The 14,923-nt window shown below is 37.6% G+C and overlaps 1 protein-coding gene across 1 annotated transcript in view; it reads left to right on the forward strand.

The window, feature by feature from the left end:
- The window catches only part of ASH1L (ASH1 like histone lysine methyltransferase), a 237,333-nt gene that overhangs the window by 56,168 nt on the left and 166,242 nt on the right, over positions 1-14,923 (forward strand). The window contains exon 4 of the mRNA XM_024116023.3: positions 4,684-9,247. Coding sequence (XP_023971791.1) covers positions 4,684-9,247 — 4,564 coding nt within the window. The remainder of the gene's footprint in view (positions 1-4,683; positions 9,248-14,923) is intronic.

The raw sequence follows: 14,923 nt of genomic DNA on the forward strand, positions 1-14,923 counted from the left end.
ACGAACGCGTGTCCCCTGCATCGGCAGGCGGACTCTCAACCACTGCGCCACCAGGGAAGCCCAAGTGACCTTGACCAGGCAATCTAGTATCTAAACTATTCCTATTTTTAAAAAAAATAAATTTAATGAGGATAATTACATTAACCACATCATATGGTTGTTGTGAGGATCAAATGACAGAATATGTGTGGTACTTAGTACAGTTTTTCATATGTTTCTCAGTACATTTAACTTCTTTTTAAGAAAAATAATAGGAAGTAGAAGGACAACCAGTAAATTGGGAGACAGATGTGCAACATGAGAGAAATAAATATTATTTCAAAAATATTAAGGGCTCTTCTAAATAAGAAATGATAAACTCCACAATTCAGAAAAATGACATGGACCTCAAACAGCTATTACACTGTTGAAAAAATATACAAGGCCTGCAAAATCATGTGACAGGATGTCTTGTTCATAATACCAGGCAGTAAGTGAAATGTAAATAGAAATGCCCCAAAAGTGTATCTATAGGTTGTGAAATCTTAAACACTGACAATGGGAATAAAAAATATTTTCTTCACATTTAGAACATTGACATTCACAAAAATAAAACCCACATAGCATAATGAGAAAACATTACAAGCCGTATAACACAAACCAACAGGAGGGAAAGAGTCAACAGATGAGCATAGACTTCACTACCAAAGATCTGGAAATATTGAAACCATCTGAAAGATTTTGAAATGGTTAAAATGGGCAAAAAGATAACCATTTGATAAAAACAGGACGGTAACAAGTGGATTTGAAAATGAACCAAATAGTAATTAATCCTAGAAATAATGGCATTTGAAATGAAAACTCAATGAGTTTATTGGAACAGTAAATGAGAGAGCATATTTTCTGAAGAGAACTATAGCCAAATCACCCAATTGTCAAGGTTTGGGAACATTAAGATTGACATGAATACTGTTAGTCTGATGTTTCATTTCAAAATTGTCAGAAGGAAGGTTGTCGGTTACTGTTTCTGCCATAAGAATATCATTGCCTAAAAATGTAGAATATCACAAGTCACAAGGTATTATCTTGGGTTACAGAAATGTAGTGTTTATAAATTCTGAATTTTTATAATGAACTTTTTTCCGTTAAAAAAGTCTTTCTTGATACAGAGCTGTCCTACACGTGGAACTATTTATTATATATACCCTTTTTAAAAAAATATTTATTTATTTATTTGGCTGCATCAGGTCTTAGTTGTGGTGTGCAGGCTCTTTGTTGTGGCACATGGGCTCCGGAGCACGCAGGCTTAGTAGTTGCGGCGCGCGAGCAGGCTCAGTAGTTGCGGCGCGCGCGCAGGCTCAGTAGTTGTGGCGCATGGACTTAGTTGCGCCGCGGCTTGTGGGATCTTAGTTCCCCAACCAGGGATCGAACCCACGTCCCCCGCATTGGAAGGCGGATTCTTACCACTGGACCACCTGGGAAGTCCCTATTGTATATACCCTTTGATCAAGCAATTCCACTTTTAGAAGTTGATCTGAAGGAAATAATTGGACAAATAGGCAAAGATTTATATAATTGGATGTTCATCATTATATTCCTTACAAGAAGAAATAGCCAAAAACTGGGACTTCCCTGGCTGTCCAGTCGTTAAAGACTCCAGGCTTCCTCCACTGCAGGGGGCACAGGTTCGATCCCTGGTCAGAGAACTAGGATCCTGCATGCCTCACAACGCTGTTTAAAAAGCAACCAGTATGAGGTTGATTTTATGAATTTTGAACTATTACGAAACCATTGAATTGATAGTCTGACTCGATTTATTTGTGTTAAAAGGTGTCTTCCTCGTATTGTTTAAGTGGGCTATGAAACAGCAAGCATTTTTGGCCCCATTTTTATGAAAGAATGTACATGTATTTGAGTATATGGTGAAGTATCTGAAATGTAAAATTGTTTATTTATGGATGGTAGTGTTTATACCTTCCCTCTTTTCTAATGAGCATACTTTTATCTTTGTTTTCAAGTTGAAGAAAATTATATGCCTAAAATGATGTTTTGATACAATATCTTTTTCATTGACTAACATAATAAACTCTTAAAAATGATACCTCTTACTACTGGTTGTCATTTTAAGAGGTTCTTAGAAAGGTAAGAGAATAATATTACCAGTACCAATTGTAGCTTTCAACATCTTATTAATATTATCTCATTCACTCAGTTTATTCAGTGTCAGGATTTGGAAGAAAAAAATCTTTGAAACCAAAATCAAATTATCTGCGTTTTTTTGTTTTATTTTTATTTTTTCCTTCTTTAATCATAGACCATTTACTGTGGGATACTAACTATTTTAGGATGATTTTAATTAACCTGAGATATTCATTTCCATCAAAGGTGAAAAACCAGATTTCAGTACAGTCTTTTAAGCATGTTAAGGGAGCTGGATGTTTCTACTTTTCTTTCAGACAGAATTTTTTAAATAACTTTTATTGAAGTATAACATAAATATAAATGTAGAAACTCAGTGAATTTTCACAAACTCAACCACCTCGTGTAGCCAGCATTCAATTTAAGAAATGGAACGTTACCAGCACCCACCAAGATCTTGTGCTCCTTTCTCATCACTGCCCCACACCAGGGGTAACCATTTTCCTGTCTTTAAATATCATAATTAGTTGTGCCTGTTTGTGAAGTTAATATAAATGGAGTTATATAGTACACACTTTTATCTGTATCCTTTCACTTAGTCTTGTTTGTGAGCATTATCTATGCTATGGTACATAGTCATAGTTTGTTCAGACAGATTTTTAAAGGTAAGTTTTAAAATGGAAGTGTCACAATTTTCAGTTATAAATATATTTTAAAATACTTAATAAAGCCTTTTAATTTTTAAGTTTGAAAAGTAACTGTAAAAATACAAAATGGGAATATTGTTTCTTTAACAATATGGGAAGAAAATGTGTTTCTTTAATCACAAGCTTAATATATGCCAGTTGAATATGAGACTGTCAGAAAAGCCAGTTTCCTCTTGGACAAAATTGTAAGGGTCCAGTCCAAAAGAAGAGATAGTCCCCTTAATTTTGAGTCAGTCAGATATTGGTTGTATTGAGTTTCCTCCCTGATAGGTTACTATTTTCATTAATCTGTTTATTCTTCCATTTTTAATATAACCAGATATGTATATATATTCATATTCCTGTCTTCTTACACAGAAGATAGCATATTATAACCACTGTCCAAATTCTTGCTTTTTTCATTTAATAATACATATAAAGAGCATTCGATAGCAATATATTGATATCTTCTCTTTTTTTTCCAGTTTTATGGCAGTCCATTGTACAGATATACTTTGATTTATTCAGCCAGTCCCCTGTAGGTAATCATTTAGACTGTTTTAGGGTTTTGTTATTAAAATGGTGGTACATTTTTAGCTTTTTGCAAACATTAGATTTTTTTGCCCGTGTGTGTTGGGGTAGATCCCCTAAAAGTGGTCAAAGGAATAAATGGATGTGGTATTTTTCTAGTTATTGCCAATTTCTATTTTGTAGGGATTATACCATTTTACGTACAAAACTTCCATATATGCATGAATTTGGTTTTGGGTTTTGTATCCTGGCCCATTGGATCTTTTGTCTTTTCATGTGCTATACTGTTTTAGTGATAGAGGCTTTAAAAATTAATTTAATATTTGATAGTTATCCCCTTCTTTTTAGATTTTGCTAGGTATTCTTGCTTATATGTTTTTCCCAAAGAATGTTATAACTTTTCTTATTCCTGAGAGAATCTTGTTATTTTTATTAGGATCACATTAAATTTATAAATTTGCTTAGGGGAAATTGTCAGCTTCATGTCTTCCTATCCACAAACACAGTATGTCTTTACATTTGTTCAAGTCTTTCATTTGTATTTTATAGTTAAGAAAGACTCTTTATGTCAGTTATACCTTAAAAAAAAAAACTTTGCTGAAACTTGAAGAAGAAAAAAATCTTTGTTATCTAAAAGTAAAACAGACTGTTGTGTGAAATGATAAATTCATTTGTAAAGTATAAAATGAGGATTCATACATTAGATAGCAATTTATATTATGACTTAAAAGTTACTTCCAACTCTAAGATTTTATATAAAAACACATTCTAAACAAAATATGAACATATTTTATTGTCTTTTCTGTTCTTCTCACATGAAGAGAGAACTTGACTGCTCATTCAAGATTATAATTAAGAATGTGTTAAAGGAGTAAAAGTTGGTCAGGAATTGTCCTGCATTGGTTTGAAATCATTGAAATCAAATAAGGCGGTAGGCAAAGAACCATTATTTTAAACGAGGACCATGGGATATTATAACTAACAATATCTTTTCAAAAACAGTACATTCATATGCTAATGTATATTTAGTCCATGTAAGGAGAAAGTAGACTGTTAATTTGCCTTTTTAAAACAATGTCAAAAAATGCCATAGGGATATTTCTAAATACTCAATAATATGTATGTTCATATGGTTGGAAGTCAACAAAGATTACATCTTGATAGCCTCTGACATAGCAGTAGAGGAACTAACATACTGTGACAGTATAACATTAGTTAGGTTTTTTAAAACACTATTGCCTATCTTATATCTGATTTGTCATCATTTAGTTTGTTTGATTGTAATGCTAAACTGAAATGGTATATAAGCTTTACTCTCTCTGAAACCCTTTTCTTGTTCAAATTTTAGGATCCTTCAAAGTTGTACAAGAAATCAGGTGATGTTGCAGCCATTGAATGCCAGTCTGAGGAGAGCATCCATCTTCATTCACAGGGAGAAAACAATACTTTGTCTAAGAAGCTTTCTCCAGTACACTCAGAAATGACAGATTACATTAATGCAGCATCATCTACTCTTGTTGGTAGCCAGGATCCTGATTTAAAGGACAGGGCATTACTTAATGGAGGAACGAGTGTAACGGAAAAGTTGGCACAGCTCATTGCAACTTGTCCTCCCTCCAAGTCTTCCAAGACAAAACCTAAGAAGTTAGGAACTGGCACTACTGCGGGATTGGTTAACAAGGATTTGATCAGGAAAGCAGGCGTTGGCTCTGTAGCTGGAATAATACATAAGGACTTAATAAAAAAACCAACTATCAGCACAGCGGTTGGATTGGTAACTAAAGATCCTGGGAAAAAGCCAGTGTTTAATGCAGCAGTAGGATTGGTCAATAAGGACTCTGTGAAAAAACTAGGAACTGGCACTACAGCGGTATTCATTAATAAAGACTTAGGCAAAAAGCCAGGGAATATCACTACAGTAGGACTGCTGAGCAAAGATTCAGGAAAGAAGCTAGGAATTGGTATTGTTCCAGGTTTAGTGAATAAGGAACCTGGAAAGAAGCTAGGACTTGGCACTGTGGTTGGACTAGTTAATAAAGACTTGGGAAAGAAATTGGGTTCTACTGTTGGCCTAGTGGCCAAGGACTGTGCGAAGAAGATTGTAGCAAATTCAACAATGGGATTAGTTAATAAGGACATTGGAAAGAAACTAGTGAGTTGTCCTATGGCAGGACTGGTCAGTAAAGATGCCATAAACCTTAAAGCGGAAGCACTGCTCCCCACTCAGGAACCACTTAAGGCTTCTTGTAGTACAAACATCAATAGTCGTGAAAGTCAGGAACTTTCTGAATCCCTGAAAGACAGTGCCACCAGCAAAACTTTTGAGAAGAATGTTATACGACAGAGTAAAGAAAGCATATTGGAAAAGTTCTCAGTTCGAAAGGAAATCATTAATTTGGAGAAAGAAATGTTTAATGAAGGAACGTGCATTCAGCAAGACAGTTTCTCATCCAGTGAAAGGGGGTCTTATGAAACCTCAAAGCATGAAAAGCAACCTCCCGTATATTGCACTTCTCCGGACTTTCAAATGGGAGTTGCTTCTGATGCATCTACAGCAAAATCCCCTTTTAGTGCAGTAGGAGAAAGCAATCTCCCTTCCCCGTCACCTACTGTATCTGTTAATCCTTTAACCAGAAGTCCCCCTGAAACGTCTTCACAGATGGCTCCTAATCCGTTACTTTTAAGTCCTACCACAGAACTAATGGAAGAAATTTCTGAATCTGTCGGAAAGAACCAATTTACTTCTGAAGGTACCCATTTGAACATTGGTCATAGGTCTGTGGGTCATAGCATGAATATTGAATGCAAAGGAATTGATAAAGAGGTAAATGATTCCAAAACTACACATATAGATATTCCAAGAATAAGCTCTTCTCTGGGAAAAAAGCCAAGTTTGACTTCTGAATCCAGTATTCATACAATTACGCCTTCAGTTGTTAACTTCACTAGTTTATTTAGTAACAAGCCCTTTCTAAAACTTGGTGCAGTAACTGCATCCGACAAACACTGCCAAGTTACTGAAAGCCTAAGCACTACTTTGCAGTCCAAACCATTAAAAAAAAGGAAAGGAAGAAAACCTCGGTGGACTAAAGTGGTGGCAAGAAGCACATGCCGGTCTCCAAAAGGGCTAGAATTAGAAAGATCAGAGCTTTTTAAAAATGTTTCTTGTAGTTCACTATCAAATAGTAATTCCGAGCCAGCCAAGTTTATGAAAAACATTGGACCATCTTCGTTTGTAGATCATGACTTCCTTAAACGCCGATTACCAAAGTTGAGCAAATCTACAACTCCATCTCTTGCTCTCTTAACTGATAGTGAAAAACCATCTCATAAGTCTTTTGCTACTCACAAACTATCCTCCGGTATGTGTGTGTCTAGTGATCTTTTGTCTGATATTTATAAACCCAAAAGAGGAAGACCTAAATCTAAGGAGATGCCTCAGCTGGAAGGTCCACCTAAAAGGACTTTAAAAATTCCTGCCTCTAAAGTTTTTTCTTTGCAGTCTAAGGAAGAACAAGAACCCCCAATTTTACAGCCAGAAATTGAAATTCCTTCCTTCAAACAAAGTCTGTCTGTGTCTCCTTTTCCAAAAAAGAGAGGCAGACCTAAGAGGCAAATGAGGTCACCAGTCAAGATGAAGCCACCTGTACTATCAGTGGCTCCATTTGTTGCCACTGAAAGTCCAAACAAGCTTGACTCTGAAAGTGACAACCATAGAAGTAGCAGTGATTTCTTTGAGAGTGAGGATCAGCTTCAGGATCCAGATGATCTAGATGACAGTCACAGGCCAACTGTCTGTAGTATGAGTGACCTTGAGATGGAACCAGATAAAAAAATTACGAAGAGAAACAATGGACAGTTAATGAAAACAATTATCCGCAAAATAAATAAAATGAAGACTTTAAAGAGAAAGAAACTGTTGAATCAGATTCTTTCAAGCTCTGTAGAATCAAGTAATAAAGGGAAAGTGCAATCCAAACTCCATAATACAGTGTCAAGTCTTGCCGCCACATTTGGCTCTAAATTGGGCCAACAGATAAATGTCAGCAAGAAAGGAACCATTTACATAGGAAAGAGGAGGGGTCGAAAACCAAAAACTGTCTTAAATGGCATTCTTTCTGGTAGCCCTACCAGCCTTGCTGTTCTTGAACAAACAGCTCAGCAGGCAGCTGGGTCAGCATTAGGACAGATTCTTCCATCTTTACTGCCTTCATCTGCTAGTAGTTCTGAGATTCTTCCATCACCTATTTGCTCTCAGTCTTCTGGGACTAGTGGAGGTCAGAGCCCTGTAAGTAGTGATGCAGGCTTTGTTGAACCCAGTTCAGTGCCATATTTGCATTTACACTCCAGACAGGGCAGTATGATTCAGACTCTTGCAATGAAGAAGGCCTCAAAGGGGAGGAGGCGGTTATCTCCTCCTACTTTGTTGCCAAATTCTCCTTCTCACTTGAGTGAACTCACATCTCTGAAAGAAGCTACTCCTTCTCCTATTAGTGAGTCTCATAGTGATGAGACCATTCCCAGTGATAGTGGAATTGGAACAGATAATAACAGCACATCAGACAGGGCAGAGAAATTTTGTGGGCAAAAAAAGAGGAGGCATTCTTTTGAGCATGTTTCTCTAATTCCCCCTGAAACCTCTACAGTCTTAAGCAGTCTTAAAGAAAAACATAAACATAAATGTAAGCGCAGGAATCATGATTACCTCAGCTACGACAAGATGAAAAGGCAAAAACGAAAACGGAAAAAGAAATATCCCCAACTCCGAAATAGACAGGATCCAGACTTTATTGCAGATCTGGAGGAATTAATAAGTCGCCTAAGTGAAATTCGAATCACTCATCGAAGTCATCATTTTATCCCCCGAGACCTTCTGCCAACTATTTTTCGAATCAACTTTAATAGTTTCTATACGCATCCTTCTTTCCCCTTAGACCCTTTGCACTACATTCGAAAACCTGACTTAAAAAAGAAGAGAGGGAGACCCCCTAAGATGAGGGAGGCAATGGCTGAAATGCCTTTTATGCACAGCCTTAGTTTTCCTCTTTCTAGTACTGGATTCTATCCTTCTTATGGCATGCCTTACTCTCCCTCACCCCTTACAGCTGCTCCCATAGGATTAGGTTACTATGGAAGGTATCCCCCAACTCTTTATCCACCTCCTCCATCTCCATCTTTCACCACTCCACTTCCACCTCCTTCCTATATGCATGCTGGTCATTTACTTCTCAATCCCACCAAATACCATAAGAAAAAGCATAAGCTACTTCGACAGGAAGCCTTTCTTACAACCAGCAGGACTCCCCTTCTTTCTATGAGTACCTACCCTAGCGTCCCTCCCGAGATGGCCTATGGTTGGATGGTCGAGCACAAACACAGGCACCGTCACAAACACAGAGAACACCGTTCTTCTGAGCAGCCACAGGTTTCCATGGACACTGGCTCTTCCAGATCCGTCCTAGAATCTTTGAAGCGCTATCGATTTGGAAAGGATACTGTTGGAGAGCGCTATAAACATAAGGAAAAGCACCGGTGTCATATGTCCTGCCCTCATCTCTCTCCTTCAAAAAGCTTAATAAACAGAGAAGAGCAGTGGGTCCACCGAGAGCCTTCAGAATCTAGTCCATTGGCCTTGGGATTGCAGACACCTTTACAGATTGACTGTTCAGAAAGTTCTCCAAGTTTATCCCTTGGGGGATTCACTCCCAACTCTGATCTGGCCAGCAGTGATGAACATACAAACCTTTTCACAAGTGCAATAGGGAGCTGCAGAGTTTCAAACCCTAACTCCAGTGGCCGAAAGAAATTAACTGACAGCCCTGGACTGTTTTCTGCACAGGACACTTCATTAAATCGGCCTCACAGAAAGGAGCCGCTGCCTTCCAGCGAAAGGGCAGTACAGACCTTGACAGGTAAGAGGGTTATTTTGTTGCCTGTTGTTTTGTGTTAGAGAAATGGTGTATTTTGCCTACTGGTTGCCTGATAAGTGTACATGAACTTTTAATAGCTCTAGTGTTTTTGTTTTTATAAATGTATTTTGAAATGTTATCTTCCAAGTTTTTATTTTCAGTAGATGTGAGAAGTAAGATAAGGCATGTCTTTGCATTAATTTTGAATTTTGAGAAGAGATATCATTATCAAAACAAACAAGAAATAATACTCAACTTTTTGGAAATCAGGAAAAATTATTTTCTTATGCAAAAAGACTGTTAACACGGTTTCTTTAGTGAGAAATGACTCATGGATATCTGGGTTTTTTATTTTATTTTATTGAAGTATAGTTGATTTACAGTGTTGTGGGTATCTGTTAATAGCTATGCAGGATTTTTAATATATACTGATCCAGTTTATAAGTGTTTCTGTGTTACAGGAAGAATATGTTGTTAACTCTGTGTGTCTCATAATAAAAATCTAAACAGTCAAAACTATCAACTTTTGGGAATTCCCTGGCGGTCCAGTGGTTAGGACTCTATGCCTTCACTGCTGCAGGCCCGGGTTCAATCCCTGTTTGGGAAACTAAGATCCCACAAGCCATGTGGTGCAGCCAAAAACAAACAAAATTATCAACTTTGTAAAATTTAACTCAATATTTAGTGAGACTTCATTTTTCAGAGTACCTGTAGGTATCTTCATAAAAGCTGCTTAGGTTGAATAAAATGACATGAAGCAAATTTAGGTAATGCGTTTGTAATGTCTAGAAAGTGTCTTTTAAGAATTGAAAAGAAGATAGAAAACAAGAAAAAGGAAGCATTGCCTATTCATGTATAAGATATCGCTAAGTCAGAAGTTCTTTATCAGAGATCTCAACCCTACGGGTTTGTAAATTAACTCTAGAAAGTCTATAAAACCTATGATGTTGTAAGTAAAATTATGTGTATGTATGCTTGTGTGTATTTTTCAGGAGAAAATCCATATATTTTTTCAGATTCTCCAAGTAAACTCTGTAAGCCTCAATATCTCTTCCTATAAAATGGGATTAGTAGGGTTATTATAAACAGTAAATGAGATTTTAGTGTTTATTAAAGTAATTTACACATAGTAAGCACACAAATGTTAATGGATATTATTCCCCCCAAATATTAAAAACTTGTGCATTAGAGGAAATGATAAACCCCTCAAAGAGAAGAGTTTTTTTTTTCCTGATTTTAATTATTTGTGAACTTTTGAAAAATAAAAGCTATCTTGGTGGAGAAGCTGAGCATTCTTTAGTTTTTAACAATGTAATAAAGAGGGAAAAAATCCTAACCTCTAATTAGGTTCATTCAACAAATTTTTTGACAAAAATTTAATCAACAGCAGTTATTGAATATCTCCTGTCAGCCAGACATTGTACTTTGTGGGCCCTTGTGATATAATAGGGAACAAGGCACACAGGTTCATTGTTCTCATGGATCTGAATATTGGAGAAGATGGGTAGTAAAAAAAATTGCACATTAAATGTCATAAAAATTGTGACAAATGGTATATAAATATATATATATTTTTAAAGTCCAGGGTTCTATGTGAGTATGAAATGAGGGCCTAACTCAGGAAGGCTTCCCTGAGAAAGTGACCCTAGACTGTTACTTGAATGAAGGATGAGCCGTAGTTAGCTAGGTGAACAGAATTCCACTTACTCATTTATTCATTCATTCACTCATTCATTTATTTATTGAATTCCAAAACATCTAGCATTCTTCTAGTCACTGGTATATAGTAGAGAGTAAAGACATGATATCTGGCCTCATTAAATTTCAGCTTGGTGAAGGAAGACAAACTATAGAGTGGTAAGCACATAAATAATGGCATAATTGATAAAAATGCTATCAAATTAATATACGTGTTAGGGTACATAACTAAGGGGAGAGGGGTGCCTATTTAGATAGACTTATTAGTTATGGCCCAAGAATAAAAAGTTGCAATTTAAGGATGTGAAACCACCAAGCTTCTCAAGCTGAGGATTGGGTGAAGAGCACTTTTAAAGATCCTGAACTGGAAGGGAGCTTAGATGTTAGAAAAGCGGGAGAGCGCTCAGAAGGTTCATTGTGGTAGGAGAGGGAATACAAAAGAGAGAATGGTGAGAGACTTGTGGTGAAAGAAAGAAGCCAGACCACATGTTAAAGATTTTGGATTTTATACTAAGCAAAAAGACAGAAGTATTTATTTTAAATTTACATTTTTAAAAGATTGTTCTAGCTCATGTGTGAACATTGAATTGTAGAGGACAAAAATAGCTACAGGGAAACCAATTAGTAGACAATTGCAGTAGTCTAGATAAAATGATGATACTTAAGGGTGTTGGCAGGCTCCTTCATGAATATTTGAGAGGTTCATGGTGCAGTGTCCTGATACAGAGAAGACTAGAGGAGGAGAAATTTGGGGAGAGTACAAGTTTGCTTTTTATTATATATAAACCTTGAGATGCCTTTAGAAACTTCAGGTGGTGATGTTGAGCAGACATTTGGGTATCTAGTTCTGGAGCTCAAGAGATGTTTGGGGGCTTCCCTGGTGGCGCAGCGGTTGCGCATCCGCCTGCCGATGCCGGGGAACTGGGTTCGCGCCCTGGTCTGGGAGGATCCCACATGCCGCGGAGCAGCTGGGCCCGTGAGCCATGGCCGCTGAGCCTGCGCATCCGGAGCCTGTCCTCCACAACGGGAGAGGCCGCAGCAGAGGGAGGCCCGCATACCACAAAAAAAAAAAAAAAAAAAAAAAAAAAGAGAGATGTTTGGGCTAGAGATAAGGGCATTTCACTATGAGGTTTTGAAAAACTTTGGTGATATTATTCACTAAAAATAAAAGGATGTCTGGAAAAGATAGAGTTGGGAACAGGCTCTCAAAACCTATGAAACTTTGTAACCAGAGCACCAAGAAAAACAGTCATTCTAGAAAATACCAGCAGCAGGTAAAAATACATGTTAAATTGTTTAATAAGTAAAGAAATACTACAATAAACATAGGACTCTTTAGGAGAAGATGAAGGTAGCCGGATAGAAACAGATATAAAGAAGGGTTGAAGCTGCTCAGTTGTAGACACAAAGCATATCATAAATATAAAGTGATGCCAGATATAGCTGGTTCTGGTTTATTGTCCTTATTTGTCTCTTTCTCATGAAGGTTGGGGGAACCACACAATAAGCACTTGTAGGAAAATCTGTGACCAGTTGTAGCCAAGAGGGTGAATGGGCATTCTGAACAGAACTACATTGTTCAGTGGTTTACTGCATTTAGTTTGTGTTAGAGTATTCTTTGTTTAGCGGCTAACTTGGTGCTTCAAAACATTAATGTACTCTGAAAAATCACGTTTGAACTCCATGTCATTCTGATATTCTGTTTATCAATTGTATGTGAGCTGTTTCACTCTACAGAAACATTCTAACAAAATAGACTATACATCTATGAATCCTCTGTTTATCTATCTACCTATCGTGAGAGAGATGATATTTCCCTACAGAGAATATAGAGTGAGAAAAGAAAAGAGCCTTGGACAGCTTTGAGGAATTTCAGTATTTAAAGTAGTGATTAAAAACCATCAGACTGGGCTTCCCTGGTGGCGCAGTGGTTGAGAGTCCGCCTGCCGATGCAGGGGACGCGGGTTCGTGCCCTGGTCTGGGAAGATCCCACATGCCGCGGAGCGGCTGGGCCCGTGATCCATGACCGCTGAGCCTGCGCGTTCGGAGCCTGTGCTCCGCAACGGGAGAGGCCACAGCAGTGAGACGCCCGCGCACCGCAAAAAAAAAAAAAAAAAAAAAATGCATTACAGAGTCCTATGGTCTTCTATTTCTTTTAAAGAATAAGCCCTTCCATTTTAAAGCTTCTATCATATTCTAGAGGGACATGGTTCAGGTAGAAAGCTTATTAAATTTCAGATGCATGGTGGTAAATGGATTTAAAACATCAAAACCAGTAAATACTACATTCATCTCCAAATATTCTCCTGCCTGTGACTCACTCTTGCCTCGAGCATTCATTGCACTTCTTAGGCTTCTGTCCACTAAGAAATATCACTGCACAAGTATTTTGAAAATTACCACAAAATAGGGCTTTCACACACAAAAAAAAAAACCATCAGGCTTTGGTTTATATATGACCCTTTGTGATGATTTCTACAGTTCGTTTGTTTTTTAAGTGCTAAAATTTAAAAATCTGGAGATTTCACATAAACATGCAGAATTCTGCTTTTCTTTGAAAAGAAATCAGAACATCTGACAACAGTTAATCCGTATTTCCTGGATGACATCAAGGTTAGGTCTCAATAGTGGCCGCCCCTCGCCCTTCCTCAAGTCTTTTGTTGGGACATACATTCTTCAGTTTTCCTCAGTCCTCACAGTGTCCTGTTGTATGTTATATCTGGCCCAGTTCAACAATTGAAGAGATTTTTCTGGCTCCAAGGAATATTGAGCCTGAGGCCCCTAATTTAAGAGTTGTGAGAAGGAGCTTATAAGAAGTGGGGGAATTGAGGTGAAGGTAAAGTGAAATGACAGCTTAGGTTGTTGAATGTATCATCTACATGGACATTATCGTCACCCAAGAGGCCATTTATGGGAGTCAGGGTGGAAAGGATGAATCTGAATCTGGTTTCAGGGACCTTGGAGAATGAGATAGCAGGGAAAGCTAACATATGCAGAAATACCTGCTTTATGAATAAGAACCTTTTTTTCCCCCTTCCTTCAAAAATATAACATACAAAAACATTAAGACCTCTCTGAAGTCACTGTTCTGACACCAATCCTTTGTCACCAACTGAGTTTCCTACAATTTAGATCAATTCTGATACTAACCACCTGGAGTTAGAGAAGACCCTACAAGTTAAGAGCAAAGTTTTTTGAAGACTGCCCCCACTTAAGATGCCAGCTGCAAGTTTCAGTGTCCCCAATCCACCCACACTTCTGCCCAGCCTGCTACAAGTTTAGGGCCTACCACAACCCCTCAGTTTTGATCATTTGGTAGAATGGCTCATAGAACTTACTGAAACCACTATAATTACAATTACAGTTTTATTATAAAGGATACAGATCAGGAATTGAAGAGATGCATAGGGCAATAGCTGGGGCGGGAAAGGGGACACAGAGCTATCATACCCTCTCTGTGGAATCTGGGTGTGTCATCCTCCCAGCACATCATTGTGTTCACCAAAGAAGAAGCTTCACCAGGCCACTGTGTCCAGAATTTTGATTGGGGCTTCACTATATAGGTATGATTGATTAAATCTTTGGCCATGTGATTGAATTCAATCTCAGGTCCATCTCCACCCTCTGTAGATTGGGCTCACCCAAAGTTTCAACTCTAATCATGTGGTTGGTCTCTAGTGACCAGCCTCCATCCTGAGGGAATCTTAAGGTTCACCTTAAGTCACCTCTTTAGCATAACAAAGACACTACTATCAGGAAATTTCAAGGTTTTTGAAGTTCTGTGCCAGGAATCAAAGATCAGATATATTCTTCATTATATCACAAGTCTAATTTAACTTGTTTTGTTAATTGATCTGTACCTTGGAATCTCTCTGTCTTCTTCACAGTTAACTCTTTTGATAAGTAGGTAGAAATGTGTCTTGATTTTCTAATAGGAATTTTTTTCAGGTAAACATGAAAATTGGCTTACCTATCCACATA

This window comes from Physeter macrocephalus, chromosome 4 (genome assembly GCF_002837175.3).
Source record: "Physeter macrocephalus isolate SW-GA chromosome 4, ASM283717v5, whole genome shotgun sequence".
NCBI lineage: Eukaryota > Metazoa > Chordata > Mammalia > Artiodactyla > Physeteridae > Physeter > Physeter macrocephalus.